The sequence below is a fragment of the Schistocerca piceifrons genome, chromosome 6 (genome assembly GCF_021461385.2).
Source record: "Schistocerca piceifrons isolate TAMUIC-IGC-003096 chromosome 6, iqSchPice1.1, whole genome shotgun sequence".
Lineage (NCBI taxonomy): Eukaryota > Metazoa > Arthropoda > Insecta > Orthoptera > Acrididae > Schistocerca > Schistocerca piceifrons.
The window spans coordinates 58,016,979-58,037,154 of NC_060143.1; the positions used below are offsets into that span (position 1 = coordinate 58,016,979).

The 20,176-nt window shown below is 48.3% G+C and overlaps 1 protein-coding gene across 1 annotated transcript in view; it reads left to right on the forward strand.

Annotated features, from left to right (window-relative positions):
• Positions 1-20,176, forward strand: part of LOC124803140 (translation initiation factor IF-2-like) — a 94,627-nt gene that overhangs the window by 65,200 nt on the left and 9,251 nt on the right. The window contains exon 2 of the mRNA XM_047264320.1: positions 9,766-10,083. Coding sequence (XP_047120276.1) covers positions 9,766-10,083 — 318 coding nt within the window. The remainder of the gene's footprint in view (positions 1-9,765; positions 10,084-20,176) is intronic.

A 20,176-nucleotide genomic window follows, 5' to 3' on the forward strand; every position in this document is an offset into this window, starting at 1 on the left:
TGGGTTTGTTTACCAATATCTACATCTACATCTACATCTACATTTATACTCCGCAAGCCACCCAGCGGGGTGTGGCGGAGGGCACTTTACGTGCCACTGTCTTTACCTCCCTTTCCTGTTCCAGTCGCGTATGGTTCGCGGGAAGAACGACTGTCTGAAAGCCTCCGTGCGCGCTCTAATCTCTCTAATTTTACATTCGTGATCTCCTCGGGAGGTGTAAGTAGGGGGAAGCAATATATTCGATACCTCATCCAGAAACGCACCCTCTCGAAACCTGGCGAGCAAGCTACACCGCGATGCAGAGCGCCTCTCTTGCAGAGTCTGCCACTTGAGTTCGTTAAACATCTCCGTAACGCTATCACGGTTACCAAATAACCCTGTGACGAAACGCGCTGCTCTTCTTTGAATCTTCTCTATCTCCTCCGTCAACCCGTTCTGGTACGGATCCCAACATTGGGTTTGTTTACCAATATCTACATCTACATCTACATCTACATTTATACTCCGCAAGCCACCCAACGGGGTGTGGCGGAGGGCACTTTACGTGCCACTGTCTTTACCTCCCTTTCCTGTTCCAGTCGCGTATGGTTCGCGGGAAGAACGACTGTCTGAAAGCCTCCGTGCGCGCTCTAATCTCTCTAATTTTACATTCGTGATCTCCTCGGGAGGTATAAGTAGGGGGAAGCAATATATTCGATACCTCATCCAGAAACGCACCCTCTCGAAACCTGGCGAGCAAGCTACACCGCGATGCAGAGCGCCTCTCTTGCAGAGTCTGCCACTTGAGTTCGTTAAACATCTCCGTAACGCTATCACGGTTACCAAATAACACTGTGACGAAACGCGCCCCTCTTCTTTGGATCTTCTCTATCTCCTCGGTCAAACCGATCTGGTACGGATCCCACACTGATGTGCAATACTCAAGTATAGGTCGAACGAGAGTTTTGTAAGCCACCTCCTTTGTTGATGGACTACATTTTCTAAGCACTCTCCCAATGAATCTCAACCTGGTACCCGCCTTACCAACAATTAATTTTATATGATCATTCCACTTCAAATCGTTCCGCACGCATACTCCCAGATATTTTACAGAAGTAACTGCTACCAGTGTTTGTTCCGCTATCATATAATCATACAATAAAGGATCCTTCTTTCTATGTATTCGCAATACATTACATTTGTCTATGTTAAGGGACAGTTGCCACTCCCTGCACCAAGTGCCTATCCGCTGCAGATCTTCCTGCATTTCGCTACAATTTTCTAATGCTGCAACTTCTCTGTATACTACAGCATCATCCGCGAAAAGCCGCATGGAACTTCCGACACTATCTACTAGGTCATTTATATATATTGTGAAAAGCAATGGTCCCATAACACTCCCCTGTGGCACGCCAGAGGTTACTTTAACGTCTGTAGACGTCTGTCCATTGATAACAACATGCTGTGTTCTGTTTGCTAAAAACTCTTCAATCCAGCCACACAGCTGGTCTGATATTCCGTAGGCTCTTACTTTGTTTATCAGGCGACCGTGCGGAACTGTATCGAACCCCTTCAGGAAGTCAAGAAAAATAGCATCTACCTGGGAGCCTGTATCTAATATTTTCTGAGTCTCATGAACAAATAAAGCGAGTTGGGTCTCACACGATCGCTGTTTCCGGAATCCATGTTGATTCCTACATAGTAGATTCTGGGTTTCCAAAAACGACATGATACTCGAGCAAAAAACATGTTCTAAAATTCTACAACAGATCGACGTCAGAGATTTAGGTCTATAGTTTTGCGCATCTGCTCGACGACCCTTCTTGAAGACTGGGACTATCTGTGCTCTTTTCCAATCATTTGGAACCGTCCGTTCCTCTAGAGACTTGCGGTACACGGCTGTTAGAAGGGGGGCAAGTTCTTTCGCGTACTCTGTGTAGAATCGAATTGGTATCCCGTCAGGTCCAGTGGACTTTCCTCTATTGAGTGATTCCAGTTGCTTTTCTATTCCTTGGACACTTATTTCGATGTCAGCCATTTTTTCGTTTGTGCGAGGATTTAGAGAAGGAACTGCAGTGCGGTCTTCCTCTGTGAAACAGCTTTGGAAAAAGGTGTTTAGTATTTCAGCTTTACGCGTGTCATCCTCTGTTTCAATGCCATCATCATCCCGTAGTGTCTGGATATGCTGTTTCGAGCCACTTACTGATTTAACGTAAGACCAGAACTTCCTAGGATTTTCTGTCAAGTCGGTACATAGAATTTTACTTTCAAATTCACTGAACGATTCACGCATAGCCCTCCTTACGCTAACTTTGACATCGTTTAGCTTCTGTTTGTCTGAGAGGTTTTGGCTGCGTTTAAACTTGGTGTGGAGCTCTCTTTGCTTTCGCAGTAGTAGTGTCTTAAGCAGAGGTCAAACATAATGTTTGACCTCTGCTTAAGACAGTATTACTATTCAGGGCACATATTGGATGAAAGCACCGATGATGGCTGTTAATCAGTTGAAATCGATTTGCAAAAGTGAATAAATAAAACATGATTTTGCGACTGATTGCTGCATATTTGGTAATTTTATTTTTTTTCTTCTCACTGCATATTTCTTTCAGTTACTTCCGGTATTATACTATAGTATTTCTTTCCATGTAGGGTCCAAGTTTCATAGACCTATGTTACTTGGGCGTGGCACATCATACAAAATTACTTTCGTCCTTAAGTTTCGCGCACCAGCGTGGTTTGTTCTCATCCTCCTCAATTCCTCTACAGCGTAAGAAATTCTGCGTGAAATGCGCAATATTTGATGGTTTATGCGTTTGCGCAAAAATTTCAGATTGGTGACCGCACTGTGAAGTGTTAGAACCGCCGCACCTGTGCGTAGCACCGACTGTGACCCCAGTAGAGGCTTGGACTTAGATTTCGGCCATCGCTACGATTAATGAGCCCTGGCACGGAGTTGAAGCAGCATGGAATGACTGGCCCATATCTGTCATCCAAGATCAGTTGGACTCGACGCGTGGGCAGGTTAGACCCACTGTTGGTGCCAGAGCTAACACCACACCTTTGTTTACTAAACTCCGCATGCTACATATCTTCAAATCACCTACAAATTTAGCCATATACGTCTAGATCTAAGTACATAACCGGTAAGCCTCCATACGCTGCATAGCGGAGGGTACCTTCTACCAGTACTAGATACTTTATTTCCCTTTCCGGTCGCAAAGAAGGGAAAAATGGCAGCCCTCATTTCTCTTACCATGTCTTTGCTATCTTTACACGAAATGTACGTTGGTTGCAGGAGAGTCGTTCTGCAGTCAGCCATAAATTGTTTTTCTCTATATTTTCTCAATAGTGTTTCGCGATAAGATCGTCGTTTTTCCCTCTACGTATCCCCATTCGAGTTCCCGAACCATCAGCATAATACTCGTGTGTTGTGAACCTATCGGTAACAAATCTAGCGGCCGCCTCTGAATTTCTTCTAAGCCTCCTTTTAATCCGACCTGGTGAGGATCCCAAACGCTGCAGCAGTACCCAAGAATGGGTCGCACTAGTGTGCTATAGACAGTCTCCTTTGTAGCTGAACTACACTTTTTTTCTAGAATTCTCCCAATAAAACAGAATTGACATTCGCCTTCCCTACTACAGAGCTCACGTACTCCTTTCATTTACATAGCTCTGCGACGTTATGGTAGATATTTAATCGATGTGATTGTGTCAAGCGGCATACCATTAATACAGGGGGTTCCAAAAAGACGATACGTATTTCGAACCCATATATTTATTAAACTGTAAGATGTAGAATTATGAAATTTGGGACATATTTAAGAACCTCTCAAGTTTAGATTACAGATGTTTAATATGTTATCCACCAGCGACGCACTCATTATCACATAGATACTTGAATTTCTCTCATACACGGGTAAGCACGTCCATCGTCACTGATATTGTGGCATTACCGATGCGGTTCTTCAGCTTTTCTAGGTTCTGTGGTAGTGTTGGCACATAAACGGCGTCTTTAATGAAACCCCACAGGAAGAAGTCACAGCCTATTATATCCAGTGATCGTGTACGTCAGGTGACAAGTGCTACCTCCTCGGCTGTCTGACGACAAATTCAACACTCGGTTTCATTCAGATAATCAGTCGCTTCGCGGCTACGGTGAGGGGAAGCCCCGTGTTGTTGGAAAATGAACCTGTCGTCAATCAGCCTCCGAAATATCCAGTTTACAACATAGCAAGATAACTACTAACAATGTTTCCGTCAACGAGGAATTGCTCGTAAAGAGATGGAACGGACATGGCACAAAACACAATGACTTTGGGTGAATCTCGTACATTTTCAGTGTGTGCATGTGGGCCCTGTAGGCCCCAAATCCGAATATTAGTTCGTTTACTTTCCCACTAATGTGGAAAATCGCTTTTTCACTGAAAGCGATGCGTTGTGCGAAAGTGTTAGCATTGTCAATAACATTCAGTAGCTCGTCAGAAAATGCCACATGTTTGCGCTTGTCGTCATGACGTAGAGCCCGCAACAGCTGCAACTTGTCACCTTCATAACCAATCGACGTCTCAAAATATGGAAAACTGTTGTTGTAGGCAGTTTTAGCTCCAGAGTAGCACGACCAGTTGATTTTCCAGGAGTATATTAGAAGGCAGTTTGAATTCGTGCGACATTTTCGTCGCAAACACGAGGGTGGCCAGGACTCTTTCGTTTATATACACAACCTGTCTCTAAAAACTGTCGATACCACCTGCGAATGTTCCGTCCTTTCGGAGTATCAGTTTTTGTACTTCAGCCTGAAACATCCTTGCACTGTAATCACGGAATTACCCTTGGCAAACTCGAGGACACAAAATAATTTCTGTTGCGGAGTAGCCATTTTGCAACGTGTGACGGTTCAAGGAAACAGACGAAAACCGACAACTAGAGATAATGAATATAAACTAGACAATGTATTCGCCCCTCCAATAACCGAGCCTTGCCTCAGCGATCGATAGTTTTGACAACATAATTCAGGGCATGTCAAAAAGAGTGAGCTGACTTCAAAACTCCATATTTATAGATTTTATGAAAATATTGCAATTCATTCCATGTTTAAACTATGATTTTATCAATAAATATGGAATTTCGAAATCAGATCATTCTTTTTGAAACACCCTATACTTTAATAGGCTACATATATATTCTTCTTGAAACATCCTGTTCTCTATACAAACATTATAGGACCTTTTTTTCTACTCATCTGCATTAACTTATGTTTTCCTGCATTTAGAGCAAGAGGCCATTCATCACACCAAATAGAAAACCTATCTAAATGATCCTGTATATCATGACACTTTCCCGTACACTACAGAGTCATCAACAAACAGTCACAGGTTGCTGCTCACCCTTTCCATCAGATCATAGATCGTACCTTGTGTCACCAGCACTGTACTGTGATACACTCCTGGAAATGGAAAAAAGAACACATTGACACCGGTGTGTCAGACTCACCATACTTGCTCCGGACACTGCGAGAGGGCTGTACAAGCAATGATCACACGCACGGCACAGCGGACACACCAGGAACCGCGGTGTTGGCCGTCGAATGGCGCTAGCTGCGCAGCATTTGTGCACCGCCGCCGTCAGTGTCAGCCAGTTTGCCGTGGCATACGGAGCTCCATCGCAGTCTTTAACACTGGTAGCATCCCGCGACAGCGTGGACGTGAACCGTATGTGCAGTTGACGGACTTTGAGCGAGGGCGTGTAGTGGGCATGCGGGAGGCCGGGTGGACGAACCGCCGAATTGCTCAACACGTGGGGCGTGAGGTCTCCACAGTACATCGATGTTGTCGCCAGTGGTCGGCGGAAGGTGCACGTGCCCGTCGACCTGGGGCCGGACCGCAGCGACGCACGGATGCACGCCAAGACCGTAGGATCCTACGCAGTGCCGTAAGGGACCGCACCGCCACTTCCCAGCAAATTAGGGACACTGTTGCTCCTGGGGTATCGGCGAGGACCATTCGCAACCGTCTCCATGAAGCTGGGCTACGGTCCCGCACACCGTTAGGCCGTCTTCCGCTCACGCCCCCAACATCGTGCAGCCCGCCTCCAGTGGTGTCGCGACAGGCGTGAATGGAGGGACGAATGGAGACGTGTCGTCTTCAGCGATGAGAGTCGCTTCTGCCTTGGTGCCAATGATGGTCGTATGCGTGTATGCCGCCGTGCAGGTGAGCACCACAATCAGGACTGCATACGACCGAGGCACACAGGGCCAACATCCGGCATCATGGTGTGGGGAGCGATCTCCTACACTGGCCGTACACCACTGGTGATCGTCGAGGGGACACTGAATAGTGCACGGTACATCCAAACCGTCATCGAACCCATCGTTCTACCATTCCTAGACCGGCAAGGGAACTTGCTGTTCCAACAGGACAATGCACGTCCGCATGTATCCCGTGCCACCCAACGTGCTCTAGAAGGTGTAAGTCAACTACCCTGGCCAGCAAGATCTCCGGATCTGTCCCCCATTGAGCATGTTTGGGACTGGATGAAGCGTCGTCTCACGCGGTCTGCACGTCCAGCACGAACGCTGGTCCAACTGAGGCGCCAGGTGGAAATGGCATGGCAAGCCGTTCCACAGGACTACATCCAGCATCTCTACGATCGTCTCCATGGGAGAATAGCAGCCTGCATTGCTGCGAAAGGTGGATATACACTGTACTAGTGCCGACATTGTGCATGCTCTGTTGCCTGTGTCTATGTGCCTGTGGTTCTGTCAGTGTGATCATGTGATGTATCTGACCCCAGGAATGTGTCAATAAAGCTTCCCCTTCCTGGGACAATGAATTCACGGTGTTCTTATTTCAATTTCCAGGAGTGTATTTGATATTAGCCGAAGACATAAACATCACGATGTTATAGAAAATAAACGAAAAACTGAGACAGGTGGAATGGAACCTTTTGAATAAACTTTTCTGCGGTGTACGCCACAATCACAGTGTTCCTTAGTCCGTTATGGAAAAACACAGGAATACATTGAGGTCACAAAAGTCATGGGATGTCTACCAATATCACGTCTGGCCTCTTTTTGCCCGCGTAGTGGAGCAACTCGACGTGGCATGGTCTCAAAAAGTCGTTGGAAGTCTCCTTCAGAAATACTGATCCATAGCCGCCAATAATTGGGAAAGAGTTGCCGGTGCAGGATGTGTACGAAACGACCTCTCGATTATGTACCATAAATGTTCATCGGAGTTCATGTCGGGCGACCTGAGTGGCAAAATCATTACTCGCTTTATCCAGAATTTTCTTCAAACCAACTACTAACAATTGTGACCCGGTGACATCCACAGAAATTTCACAGTTATTTGGAAACATGACGTCCATGAATGGCTGCGAATGGTCTCCAAGTAGCCCAGCATCCAGAGGACCCGGTTCATTCCATATAAACACAGTCCAAGGCATTAAGGAGCCACCATCAGCTTGGCATTGTGTTAACAACTTGGGTCCACGGAATCGTGGGGTCTGCGCCACACGCGAACCCTACCATCATCTCTTACCCGCTGAAACCGAGACTCATCTGACCAGGCCACAGTTTTACAGTTGCCTAGGGTCCAACCGACGTGGTCACGAGCCCAGCAGAGACACTGTAAGCCATGTCGTGCTGCTAGCAAAGGGTCCGGCGTCGGTTGCCCGCTGCTGTAGCCCATTAACAGCAAATACCACCGCACTGGCCTAACGCGCTGACAACTCCACGCAAACGCCGCTGCTCTCGGTCTTTAAGTGAAGGCCGTCGGCTAGGGCGTTGTCCTTGGCGAGAGGTAATGCCTGAAATTTCTCGGCATACTCTTAACACTGTGTGCACGGTGCCGACCGCGGTGGCCACGCGGTTCTAGGCGCTGGAGTCCGGAGCCGCACGACTGCTACGGTCGCAGGTTCGAATCCTGCCTCGGGCATGGATGTGCGTGATGTCCTTAGGTTAGTTAGGTTTAACTAGTTCTATGTTCTAGGGGACTGATGACCTCAGATGTTAAGTCCCGTAGTGCTCAGAGCCATTTGAACCATTTTTGTGTGCCGGGTGGCAATTATTGAACTATATGAAAAAAAACGTAAATTAGTTACAAACTACGACGCGCACACACTTAATACAACATGGGGTCAATACAGATAATCTAATTTAGGTTATGACATTTTCGATATGCATGTCATCAAATGGTTCAAATGGCTCTGAGCACTATGGGACTCAACTGCTGTGGTCATCAGTCCCCTAGAACTTAGAACTACTTAAACCTAACTAACCTAAGAACATCACACACATCCATGCCCGAGGCAGGATTCGAACCTGCGACCGTAGCAGTCGCACGGTTCCGGACTGCGCGCCTAGAACCGCGAGACCACCGCGGCCGGCTGCATGTCATCACTGACGATTATGTGGCGAAGGCGAATAGCGAAATTCTGCACGAGCCGCTGAAGTGTCGGAAAGTCGATGCTGCCGATGCCCTCCTGAATGACTGTTTTGAGTTCGGCAGTGGTTTTGGGGCTACTGCTGCAAACCTTGTCTTTAATATCGCCCCAGAAAAAGGAGTCGCATTCGGGAGGACGACGGTTCAATCCCGTCTCCAGCCATCCTGATTTAGGTTTTCCGTGATTTCCCTAAAAATCGATTCAAGCAAATGCCGGGATGGTTCCTTTGAAAGGGCACGGCCGATTTCCTTCCCCATCCTTCCCTAACCCGAGCTTGCGCTCCGTCTCTAATGATCTCGTTGTCGTCGGGACGTTAAAGACCACTAACCTAAGACCTAAAAAGGAGTCGCATGTGTTCAGATCTGGAGAACATGAAGGCCAATCGAGGCTCATGCCAGTGGCCTCTGGGAGCGTGCAGTTTCCAAAGTGCTCCTCCAGGACATCACACCCTTGCTTCGATGAGGTCGAAATCCATCTTGCATGAACCACATCTTGTTCAAAAATGGTTCAAATGGCTCTGAGCACTATAGGACTTAACGTTTTAGGTCATCAGTCCCCTAGAACTTAGAACTACTTAAACCTAACTAAGCTAAGGACATCACATACATCCATGCCGGAGGCAGGATTCGAACCTGCGACCGTAGCAGTCCCGCGGTTCCGGACTGCAGCGTCTAGAACCGCACGGCCACCACGGCCGGCCACATCTTGTCGAAATCAAGGTCACTTTGGATAATGGGGATGAAATCATCTTCCAATAGCATCACGTACCGTTCGGTAGTCACCGTGCCGTGAAGGAATATCGCACCGATTATTTCGTGAGTGGACATTGCGCACCAAACAGCCACACGTTGAAGGTGAAGGGACTTCTCGATCGCGAAATGCGGAATCTCAGTCCCCCAAACGCACAAATTTATTGACAAAGCCATCCAAATGAAAGTGGGTTTGTAGGTAAACCAAGTCATATTCACATCAACAATGCCCTTCATTCCCGCGGGCTACGGTGCAGTTTGAACGTCCTAACGCAAACCGTTCAGGAATTATGACGACTTTATTTCATGTGGTTGAATAATTGTCATCCTGTATCTGGAATACTGAATTCCCTACTGATTTCCGAAATGGATTGCCCCGTGCGTCTAGCTCCAACAACCATTTCGCGTTCAAAGTCTTTTAATCCCCGTAGTGCGGCCATAATCACGTCGGACACCTTTTCACGTGAATCGCCTGAGTAGGAATGACAGCTCCGCCAGTGCACTGCCCTTTCATCCTTCGTGTGCGCGGTACTACCGCCGTCTGTGTGTGAGCACATCGCTATCTCATTGGCTTTTGTCATCTCAGTGTAACGTTTAGTTGCGAGGGCTGGGAGGCAGCGGCGGCGCGGCCCGGCACCTGCCCCCGTGTGGCGGTGCTCTATCGCGAGCGCGCCGCGACTGTACCGACGCTCCGGCGCTGACTCACCCCACCCCACGGCACCGCAGCCCGGGCCCGGCGGCGGCCACTGGGGGCGGGTGGGGCCGCCAGCTGGGGGCGGGGTGGGGGCGGCCGGGGCAGTGGGATGGGGCGCGTACTGCGGCGCGCACCCGCGAGACCCGGGCTTCGACCCGCGCAGCGCCGCCGCCGCCGCCGCCGCTACTGCCACTAAATCATCGGCGCACCTGCCGCCAGCCGGTAGCCGGCAGCCACGCACGCCCACCTAGCGACCGCCCACGCACTTTGCTCCGCAAGGCGGCGCCGATCGAAATAACTCGTCCCCCGGCGCGTACCGACAATCGTCACAAAGGCAGGTGCCGTTTGTCCGAGATCGATCGGTCCCAACCTCGCTACTGTGCTCCAGTAACGCGAGTGTTTAAAGGACTCTTCATCAGCTGAGCGTAATTCGTCGGTTAGTGGAATACATTTGAGTGACACGAAATGAATGGGGGTAATCGGGATGCAATCAATGAAGATTAATACGCGAAATGTTATTAGCGAAGTAAAACTCAATCGATCTATAGCAGTGGTCGTCAAGCTTTGTTGTTCAAGAGCCACTACAGACACTGTGGAGCGGCACTTAGAGCTGCATACGTGGCGACCTTACTATTAACTCATCAGATGAATTCCGAACTGCGAATAAGAACTACCATCAGCTGTAGAATGGAATGCCGGCCGGGGTGGCTGAGCGGTTCTAGGCGCTACAGTCGGGAATCGCGCGACAACTACGGTCGCAGATTTGAATCCTGCCTGGGGCATGGATGTGTGTGATGTCCTTATGTTAGTTAGGTTTAAGTAGTTCTAAGTTCTAGGGGACTGATTACCTCAGAAGTTAAGTCCTATAGCGCTCAGAGCCATTTAAACCATTTTTTTGTAGAATGGAATGACGACAATGAAAATTTGTGCAGGATCTGGACTCGAACTCGGATTTCCCGCTTATCGCGATCCGTTGCCTTACAATTTCCCTATCCGTGCACGTCTCACTCCCAGACTCCATCTTCTACAGGGTGGTCCATTGATAGTGACCGGGCCAAATATCTCACGAAATAAGCATCAAAAGAAAAAACTACAAAGAACGAAACTCGTCTAGCTTGAAGGGGGAAACCAGGTGTCGCTATGGTTGGCCTGACCTATGGCTCTGCCATAGGTCAAACGGATATCAACTGCGTTTTTTTTTAATTAAGAACCCTCATTTTTATTACATATTTGTGTAGTACGTAAAGAAATTTGAATGTTTTAGTTGGACCACTTTTTTCGCTTTATGATAGATGGCGCTGTAATAGTCACAAACGAATAAGTACGTGGTATCACGTAACATTCCGCTAGTCCAGACGGTATTTGCTTCGTGATACATTACCCGTGTTAAAATGGACCGTTTATCAACTGCGAAAAGGGTCGATATCGTGTTGATGTATCACTATTGTGATTAAAATGCCCAACGGGCGTGTGCTGCTCGGTATCGTGGACGACATCATTCAAGTGTCCACACCGTTCGCCGGATAGTTACGTTATTTAAGGAAACAGGAAGTGCTCAGCCACATGTGAAACGTCAACCACGACCTGAAACAAATGATGATGCCCAAGTTTTTAGCTGCTGTCGCAGCTAATGCGCACATCAGTAGCAGACAAATTGCGCGAGAATCGGGTATCTCAAAAACGTCGGTGTTGAGAATGCTATATCAACATCGATTTCACCCGTATCATACTTCTATGCATCACGAATTGCATGGCGGCGACTTTGAACGCCGTGTACAGTTATGCCACTGGGCATAAGATAAATTACGGGACGATGACAGATTTTTTGCAGGCGTTCTATTTAGCGACGAAGCGTCATTCACCAACAGCGGTAACGTAAACCGGCATAATATGCACTATTGGGCAACGGAAAATCCACGATGGCTGCGACAAGTGGAACATCAGCGACCTTGGTGGGTTAATGTATGGTGCAGCATTATGGGAGGAAGGATAAAGGCCCCCATTTTATCGATGGCAATCTAAATGGTGCAATGTATGCTGATTTCCTACGTAATGTTCTACCGATGTTACTACAAGATGTTTCACTGCATGACAGAATGGCGATGTACTTCCAACATGATGGATGTCCGGCACATAGCTCGCGTGCGGTTGAAGCGGTACTGAATAGCATATTCCATGACAAGTGGATTGGTCGTCGAAGCACCATACCATGGCCCACACGTTCACCGGATCTGACGCCCCCGGATATCTTTCTGTGTAGAAAGTTGAAGGATATTTGCTATCGTGATCCACCGACAACGCCTGACAACATGCGTCAGCACATTGTCAGTGCTTGTGCGAACATTACGGAAGGCGAACTACTCGCTGTTGAGAGGAATGTCGTTACACGTATTGCCAAATGCATTGAGGTTGACGGACATCATTTTGAGCATTTATTGCATTAATGTGGTATTTACAGGTAATCGCGCCGTAACAGCATGCGTTCTCAGAAATGATAAGTTCACATAGGTACATGTATCACTTTGGAACAACCGAAATAAAATGTTCAAACGTACTTACGTTCTGTATTTTAATTTAAAAAACCTACCTGTTACCAACTGTTCGTCTAAAATTGTGAGCCTTATGTTTGTGACTATTACAGCGCCATATATCAAAAAGCAAAAAAAGTGGTCCAACTAAAACATTCATATTTCTTTACGTACTACACGAATATGTAATAAAAATGGGGGTTCTTATTTTAACAAACGCAGTTGATATCCGTTTGACCTATGGCAGCGCCATCTAGCGGACCAACCATAGCGCCATCTGGTTTCCCCCTTCAAGCTAGACGAGTTACGTTCTTCGTAGTTTTTTCGTTTGAGGCTTATTTCGTGAGATATTAGGCTCGGTCACGGTCAATGTAGCCAACCATGCGTCTACGACTTTTACTCGTACATCCATTATGTATATTGCCGTACAGGTCAGCACGCATGTCCAAAGGAACTTTGTGTTGTAATCAGAATGACACAGGCACTGCAATATCGTATTTATCTGCCGATACCGGGCAAGCGGCTTTCAAATACAACGTCTGACCTGTACCAGAATATGCACGATGGACGTACGAGTACAGGTGTTAGACGCATGGTTCGCGACATATGGAAGTTTCGGTCTGGCCGTGACCCGTGCACGAATACCCGAATGGCAATTCCGCTTTCAGCACCGAGCGGGAATGTTCTTGTTTATTTTACTTTCCGCAGCGTCGCTTGTGTGGAGTTTTCCTCGTTAGTGTTGTTCTGTCTGCCGAGTGAATCGTAGCGCTTCCGCTCCGCCTTTGCTGCCTGTTTGTGTTCGTTTACTTGCAGCGGCGTCGGCCGTTTCGCTATGGCTACCATCGTTTCCACTTGTGTTCCACGAAAAGGTACAGTGAGCTTTCCTCTCGATAAAACAACGCGAAACGTACAACCCGGGTCTCTAGAAATCGACGACTGGCTTGGCGATACAATTCATGTGAACTGTGATCAGGTCCACACCGCTTAGCCGTGCGGTTAAAGGCGCTGCAGTCTGGAACCGCAAGACCGCTACAGTCGCAGGTTCGAATCCTGCCTCGGGCATGGATGTTTGTGATGTCCTTAGGTTAGTTAGGTTTAACTATTTCTAAGTTCTAGGGGACTAATGACCTCAGCAGTTGAGTCCCATAGTGCTCAGGGCCATTTGAACCATTTTTGAACCACACCGCTTATTTTGATGCAGACGAGTTCGTGTTTTACGTGGAGTTTGTGGATCCCTTTCACGTTGGAAGATTACTATCGTGACATGGTTCCCAAGTCCCTTTCAAGCATCGCGATAATTCCATTAGTATGGTGTCCCTCGTAGATGCTGAAATCGAATATACCAATCTTCGAGTGTTCATCCTCCCACCGGAAGTTGATGACAACTTTCTGACCGACATACTGACTCCATATGGTAACGTGAAAAACGTCCGCCGTGAGCGCTGGTCTACTCAACACTGATTACAGTGTTACAGTGGAATTCGTTCCGTGGAAATGCATGTTAAACGCAATCTTCCATCGCATTTACAAGTGTGTGGTTACCGCGTCCGTGTCGTGTATACTGGTCAAGAAAAAAAAAAATGGTTCAAATGGCTCTGAGGACTATGGGACTTCACATCTATGGTCATCAGTCCCCTAGAACTTAGAACTACTTAAACCTAACGACATCACACAACACCCAGCCATCACGAGGTAGAGAAAATCACTGACCCCGCCGGGAATCGAACCCGGGAACCCGGGCGTGGGAAGCGAGAACGCTACCGCACGACCACGAGATGCGGGCTACTGGTCAAGAGGGAACCTGCTTCCTATGTAATGAAACTAGACACTTTCAGTTTAATTGTCCGCGGAGGGTTTTTGTATTAAAGCAGTCATTATTGCAGCGTCGCAAATTGACGGTTGCTGATCTTGTTCCTTCCACTCCCGCCGTCGGGCCTACTTCTGCTTCGGATTATAATCAACAGTCAGTTCTGATAATCGTGTCAATGAATTTCCGCCTTTACCTCCGTGACAGGTTCGGAATCCTATTGGCCCCAGGATAGAACCCATAACGGCGACAAACAAAGGACGTCGCACTCAGGATGGTGATGGTGAGGATTTGGCTGTGCCTTCTGCGCCAGCCCCCTCCGCATCGACTGTGTCCCCTGCTGCTCTCGATGTTACGATACCTTCAGTGCTTGGTTCGGTGAGAGGCGAAGAAGTTATCTCCAGCACCCCTCGTGCTCGCGGGGTGACCCCTTCTGAGCTGCTTGTGTGTGGAGAGGGAGCGGAGTCTCCCCCCCCCCCCCCCCCTCTTCGTCTTTGTGTCCTCTTTTACAGTCTGAGACGATGCAATGTCGTGCTCCTTCGTCTTCAGCCGCCGACGGTTTCCTGCATTTGCCGATTACAGCAAATCCCAAGGAGAATAAAATTAGCGACCAAGTATCACCTGTTGCATTGGCAATTCCACAGCATTCTTCCGCCTTAGTGACTGGAACTGCACTACATGACCCGAGTTCTGAGAGCCAGGAAGCTGTGCCTATGATCCCTCCCACACCCCCGTCTGCAGAGGCCGCCATCCCACGTAGCCGACAGAAACAGCGTATACAACCTGACCGTGCGGTGGCAAGTTGGAAATCTAAGAAAAAAGGTTTCGATGACGGGGGTTCTGGTCCCCCGATGTCTGATTCCTCTGTGGATTCCGCAATGGACTTTCTCTCAGCTTTTTACTTAATTCTACTCGGTGGTTCCGTACATCCCTGTCCAGCTGTGATCAATGACCCATGCCTACACGTTCCTGTCCTTAAACGTTAATCGTATGGAATCAGGACTGCGATTGGCTGTGTCAGTTAATTTATGATTCATGTGCGCACATGGTCTTCTTACAGGAGGTGTTATTTAGTAATTTCTTCTTACCTGGTTTTCATATGGTCTTTCATGTAGCACCCGAATAATCTACGGGGACCGCCTTATTGTTTCGCGAAGGCATTCGTATTGCTAAGGTGGAAATGTTGGATTGTGGCCGGGCATAGGTTCTCAACTTCTTAATCTTAGCTTGGTTCTTTTATACATCCCTTCTGGCACTGGTCGCGCGGTGGATCGTTCGCGTTTTTATAAAGAGGATATTGTTTATCTGTTGCGTAAGAGTCCTCCGGGTATTCTGTTGGTTGGTGATTTTAACTGTGTATTGCGTCCTGTAGATCAACCTCCTAATTTTAATTTATCTCGTGAATTACGTGAATTGGTCCGCTCCTTACGCCTGAAAGACGTCTGCATATGTAAATACCCGACGTTAGTTAAATTTACCCACTTTACTGCGTCTTCTAGTAGCAGGTTAGATAGGTTTTACTTATCAGACTGCCTCAACGATAGTATTTTTAATGTTGAAGTCATCCCAGCTTCCTTTGCGGATCGCTGTGCTGTGGCCACAACTCTCAATCTTGAACGGCAACCAGTCAAATTGGTTCGAACTCGGCGGATGTTAAACGTCGCCCACCTAGCTGACCCCTCTCTCGATGACGTGATGCGAGTCGTGTGAGAGCGTACTCTACGGTCCACTGGGAAATACTCTTCCACCCTTGACTGGTGGACACAGTTAGCAAAACAGAGACTCAGGCAAACTTTGATACTTTTTTTGTGTATCCAAAGCGCGAGACGTTCGGAGAACTTATGAATATTACTATTCCATCCTGCGTTAACTTTATGTTGCTTCGGATCACGCCCCTCTGCGAGTTGCAGATGTTAGGCGTGTAAAAGTAAAATTGTTGAACATGAAGAGAATACAAATGGAAGGTTTGAAAATCCGATCGAAGCCGCGTTCATTGGTGACGGAAGAACTGACTTCCTTGTATCATTTGCTTCGGCATCAGACCCGTCGACGACGGGCTTGTATTCATTCTCTCACGACAAATCATGGACGTCCGCAATGGCGCAAGCTGATATAGTGCGTGTCTTACACCAGTAGTACGTAGACATCTGTGAAATCGATGAGTCCAATGAACCCTTTTCCGACCCACTTGTCAGCATCTTGGATACGACAATTACACGTAAACATAATGCAACGCTCTTAACTGCCTTTCAGCCTGAGGAAGTTTACAAACTTACGGTGGGATCGCCTTCTCAAAAGTCCACGGGTCTGGATGGACTTCCCAAGGAATTTTGGCCGTTGTTGGGTGCTACCTTTACCTTCCTTTTAAATGAAGTGTTACAGGGTAGAGTCGTGCCGACCTCGTTCAAAGTGGGAAAAATTGTTTTAATCCAGAAACGCACTGGACCAGCTGCCCCTGACAGCTTTCGCCCACTTACTTTGTTAAACTTTGATTATAAGACTATGGCAAGGGCAGTTAATAGCAGGATGTCGGCTCTGATGGAGAACATCAGAGCTGCGTACCTGGTGGTACCATTCTTACTCCTATAGTCGAGTGTCGTGATGTGGTTTCGGTTGCTTCTGTAACGTCCGTTCCTTGTGCCCTTGCTTTTCTAGATTTCGATAAGGCATTTCATGGTGTTAATGACGACTTTCTGCTTCGAATTCTGGAGGCAGTTGGTTTGACTGTTGACACACGGCGGATGCTCTCAAATCTGTTTGGGGGTATTTCGGCTTCGGTGGTTGTTAATGGCCAACTGACGCCCCCAATAAATATCCGTAGCGGAGCGCCTTAAGGAAGCCCGCTGTCAATGACTTTGTTTGTGTTTTCTCTGGAGCGCCTCCTTCGGATATTAGCATCCCAGCTGACAGGTTGGACGCTTTCCAGCCGAACTGTAGCAGTTCGTGCATACGCGGATGACGTGATGGTTCTACTCCGCAATCTTGCTGAGATACCCCGGCTGAAGGCTGTAATCAACGATTTTTGTCGTAGTTCAGGTGCAAAACTTAATGAAGGTAAATGCAAGCTTCTTCCCTTGCGAGGTTTTGATGACGCGGTTGAACCATGGGCTACTGCGGTGCATCGGCGTACTTCTCTCGGTATCACCGTTGATCGTTGTCCACTCAAAATGGCGACGCTCAACTGGAAGTCCGTTATGAACAAAATTCAGGGAGCGATACTAAGCAAGAAAGGCGTTCTCTTACTCTTCTCCAGGAAGTCCGAATACTGGATATACACTCCTGGAAATGGAAAAAAGAACACATTGACACCGGTGTGTCAGACCCACCATACTTGCTCCGGACACTGCGAGAGGGCTGTACAAGCAATGATCACACGCACGGCACAGCGGACACACCAGGAACCGCGGTGTTGGCCGTCGAATGGCGCTAGCTGCGCAGCATTTGTGCACCGCCGCCGTCAGTGTCAGCCGGTTTGCCGTGGCATACGGAGCTCCATCGCAGTCTTTAACACTGGTAGCATACCGCGGCAGCGTGGACGTGAACCGTATGTGCAGTTGACGGACTTTGAGCGAGGGCGTATAGTGGGCATGTGGGAGGCCGGGTGGACGTACCGCCGAATTGCTCAACACGTGGGGCGTGAGGTCTCCACAGTACATCGATGTTGTCGCCAGTGGTCGGCGGAAGGTGCATGTGCCCGTCGACCTGGGACCGGACCGCAGCGACGCACGGATGCACGCCAAGACCGTAGGATCCTACGCAGTGCCGTAGGGGACCGCACCGCCACTTCCCAGCAAATTAGGGACACTGTTGCTCCTGGGGTATCGGCGAGGACCATTCGCAACCGTCTCCATGAAGCTGGGCTACGGTCCCGCACACCGTTAGGCCGTCTTCCGCTCACGCCCCAACATCGTGCAGCCCGCCTCCAGTGGTGTCGCGACAGGCGTGAATGGAGGGACGAATGGAGACGTGTCGTCTTCAGCGATGAGAGTCGCTTCTGCCTTGGTGCCAATGATGGTCGTATGCGTGTTTGGCGCCGTGCAGGTGAGCGCCACAATCAGGACTGCATACGACCGAGGCACACAGGGCCAACACCCGGCATCATGGTGTGGGGAGGGATCTCCTACACTGGCCGTACACCACTGGTGATAGTCGAGGGGACACTGAATAGTGCACGGTACATCCAAACCGTCATCGAACCCATCGTTCTACCATTCCTAGACCGGCAAGGGAACTTGCTGTTCCAACAGGACAATGCACGTCCGCATGTATCCCGTGCCACCCAACGTGCTCTAGAAGGTGTAAGTCAACTACCCTGGCCAGCAAGATCTCCGGATCTGTCCCCCATTGAGCATGTTTGGGACTGGATGAAGCGTCGTCTCACGCGGTCTGCACGTCCAGCACGAACGCTGGTCCAACTGAGGCGCCAGGTGGAAATGGCATGGCAAGCCGTTCCACAGGACTACATCCAGCATCTCTACGATCGTCTCCATGGGAGAATAGCAGCCTGCATTGCTGCGAAAGGTGGATATACACTGTACTAGTGCCGACATTGTGCATGCTCTGTTGCCTGTGTCTATGTGCCTGTGGTTCTGTCAGTGTGATCATGTGATGTATCTGACCCCAGGAATGTGTCAATAAAGTTTCCCCTTCCTGGGACAATGAATTCACGGTGTTCTTATTTCAATTTCCAGGAGTGTATATGCCTTATGGAAGGCTTATTACGTAGCCCAAGTTCATCCGCTTCCCTCGATGATGGAGAAGAAACTACAACAATTGTCTGGTTGTTTATTATGAAAGAGACGTATATTTCGCTTACGGTATGAGGTGATCACGAAGCCTCGCTCCTTTGGGGGTTAGGCCTGACTGATATACGGAGGAAGACGCAGACGCTATATGTGCGGCGTACTGTTTTGATGATGACTCAAGAAACTCACACATTCACGTCTCATTTATTTCTCTGTGTCGGTCCTGCTAGTCTTGAGCCCCCTATTGATGTTGGTCCAATAAATTACAAGTTAAAACACATTCGTGACGTCTATCTTGCGGTGAGCTATTTAGGGGCTGACATCTTATGGAGACCTGTCCTCACCATGAAATTCCTAAAGACTCGATGGGAAGCAGTCCCTTGCCTGAACCTCGTTGCAAGAGAATCGCCGCATACCATCTGGACGACAGTTTGGTTCAATATCAGTCTTCAGATTTTGCCGATCTGCGTACCTTCCTCGTGGTATAAGGTAGTAAATAACTTGATTCCAACGAACGAGCGACTTTTCCGTATTGGGGTTAGTGACACGGATTTATGTAGTCGTTGTAAGTCTCCAGATACGATACGACATCGCTTTACTTGTGGAGGTCATACGGCAAACTGGCCTTGGATCAGCACACAATTGGCCTTCCTCACTGCATACACTACCGACATCTTTCTTTCCACGGTTGAAAACCCATACCGTTATGTGGTTGCTGGGACATTTCGTTCATTATGTTGTAGAAGGCAAGAGGGAAGATCACATTAACTTCATGCAGTACATAATCACTGCCTATTGGATATGCTAGCGAATGACTCGATATCGAGCCCTCTTCGCCAGCATGTTGAATCTTGTTTTCTGTCGGCAAGGTGTTGATTAATTTAATTTTTCTGGTAAGTTGGGTTGGGTTGTTTTGGGGAAGGAGAGCAGACAGCGAGGTCATCAGTCTCATCGGATTAGGGAAGGATGGGGAAGGAAGTCGGCCGTGCCCTTTGAAAGGAACCATCCCGGCATTTGCCTGGAGCGATTTAGGGAAATCACGGAAAACCTAAATCAGGATGGCCGGACGCGGGATTGAACCGTCGTCCTCCCGAATGCGAGTCCAGTGTCTAACCACTGCGCCACCTCGCTCGGTTCTGGTATGTTCGCATCTGATTTGCTTCGGCTTGTCCTCTCCTGGTTTCACTGTTCGTTTTGTTTTGTGTATTGACTCAGCATCGCTTCAGTTCTACTGT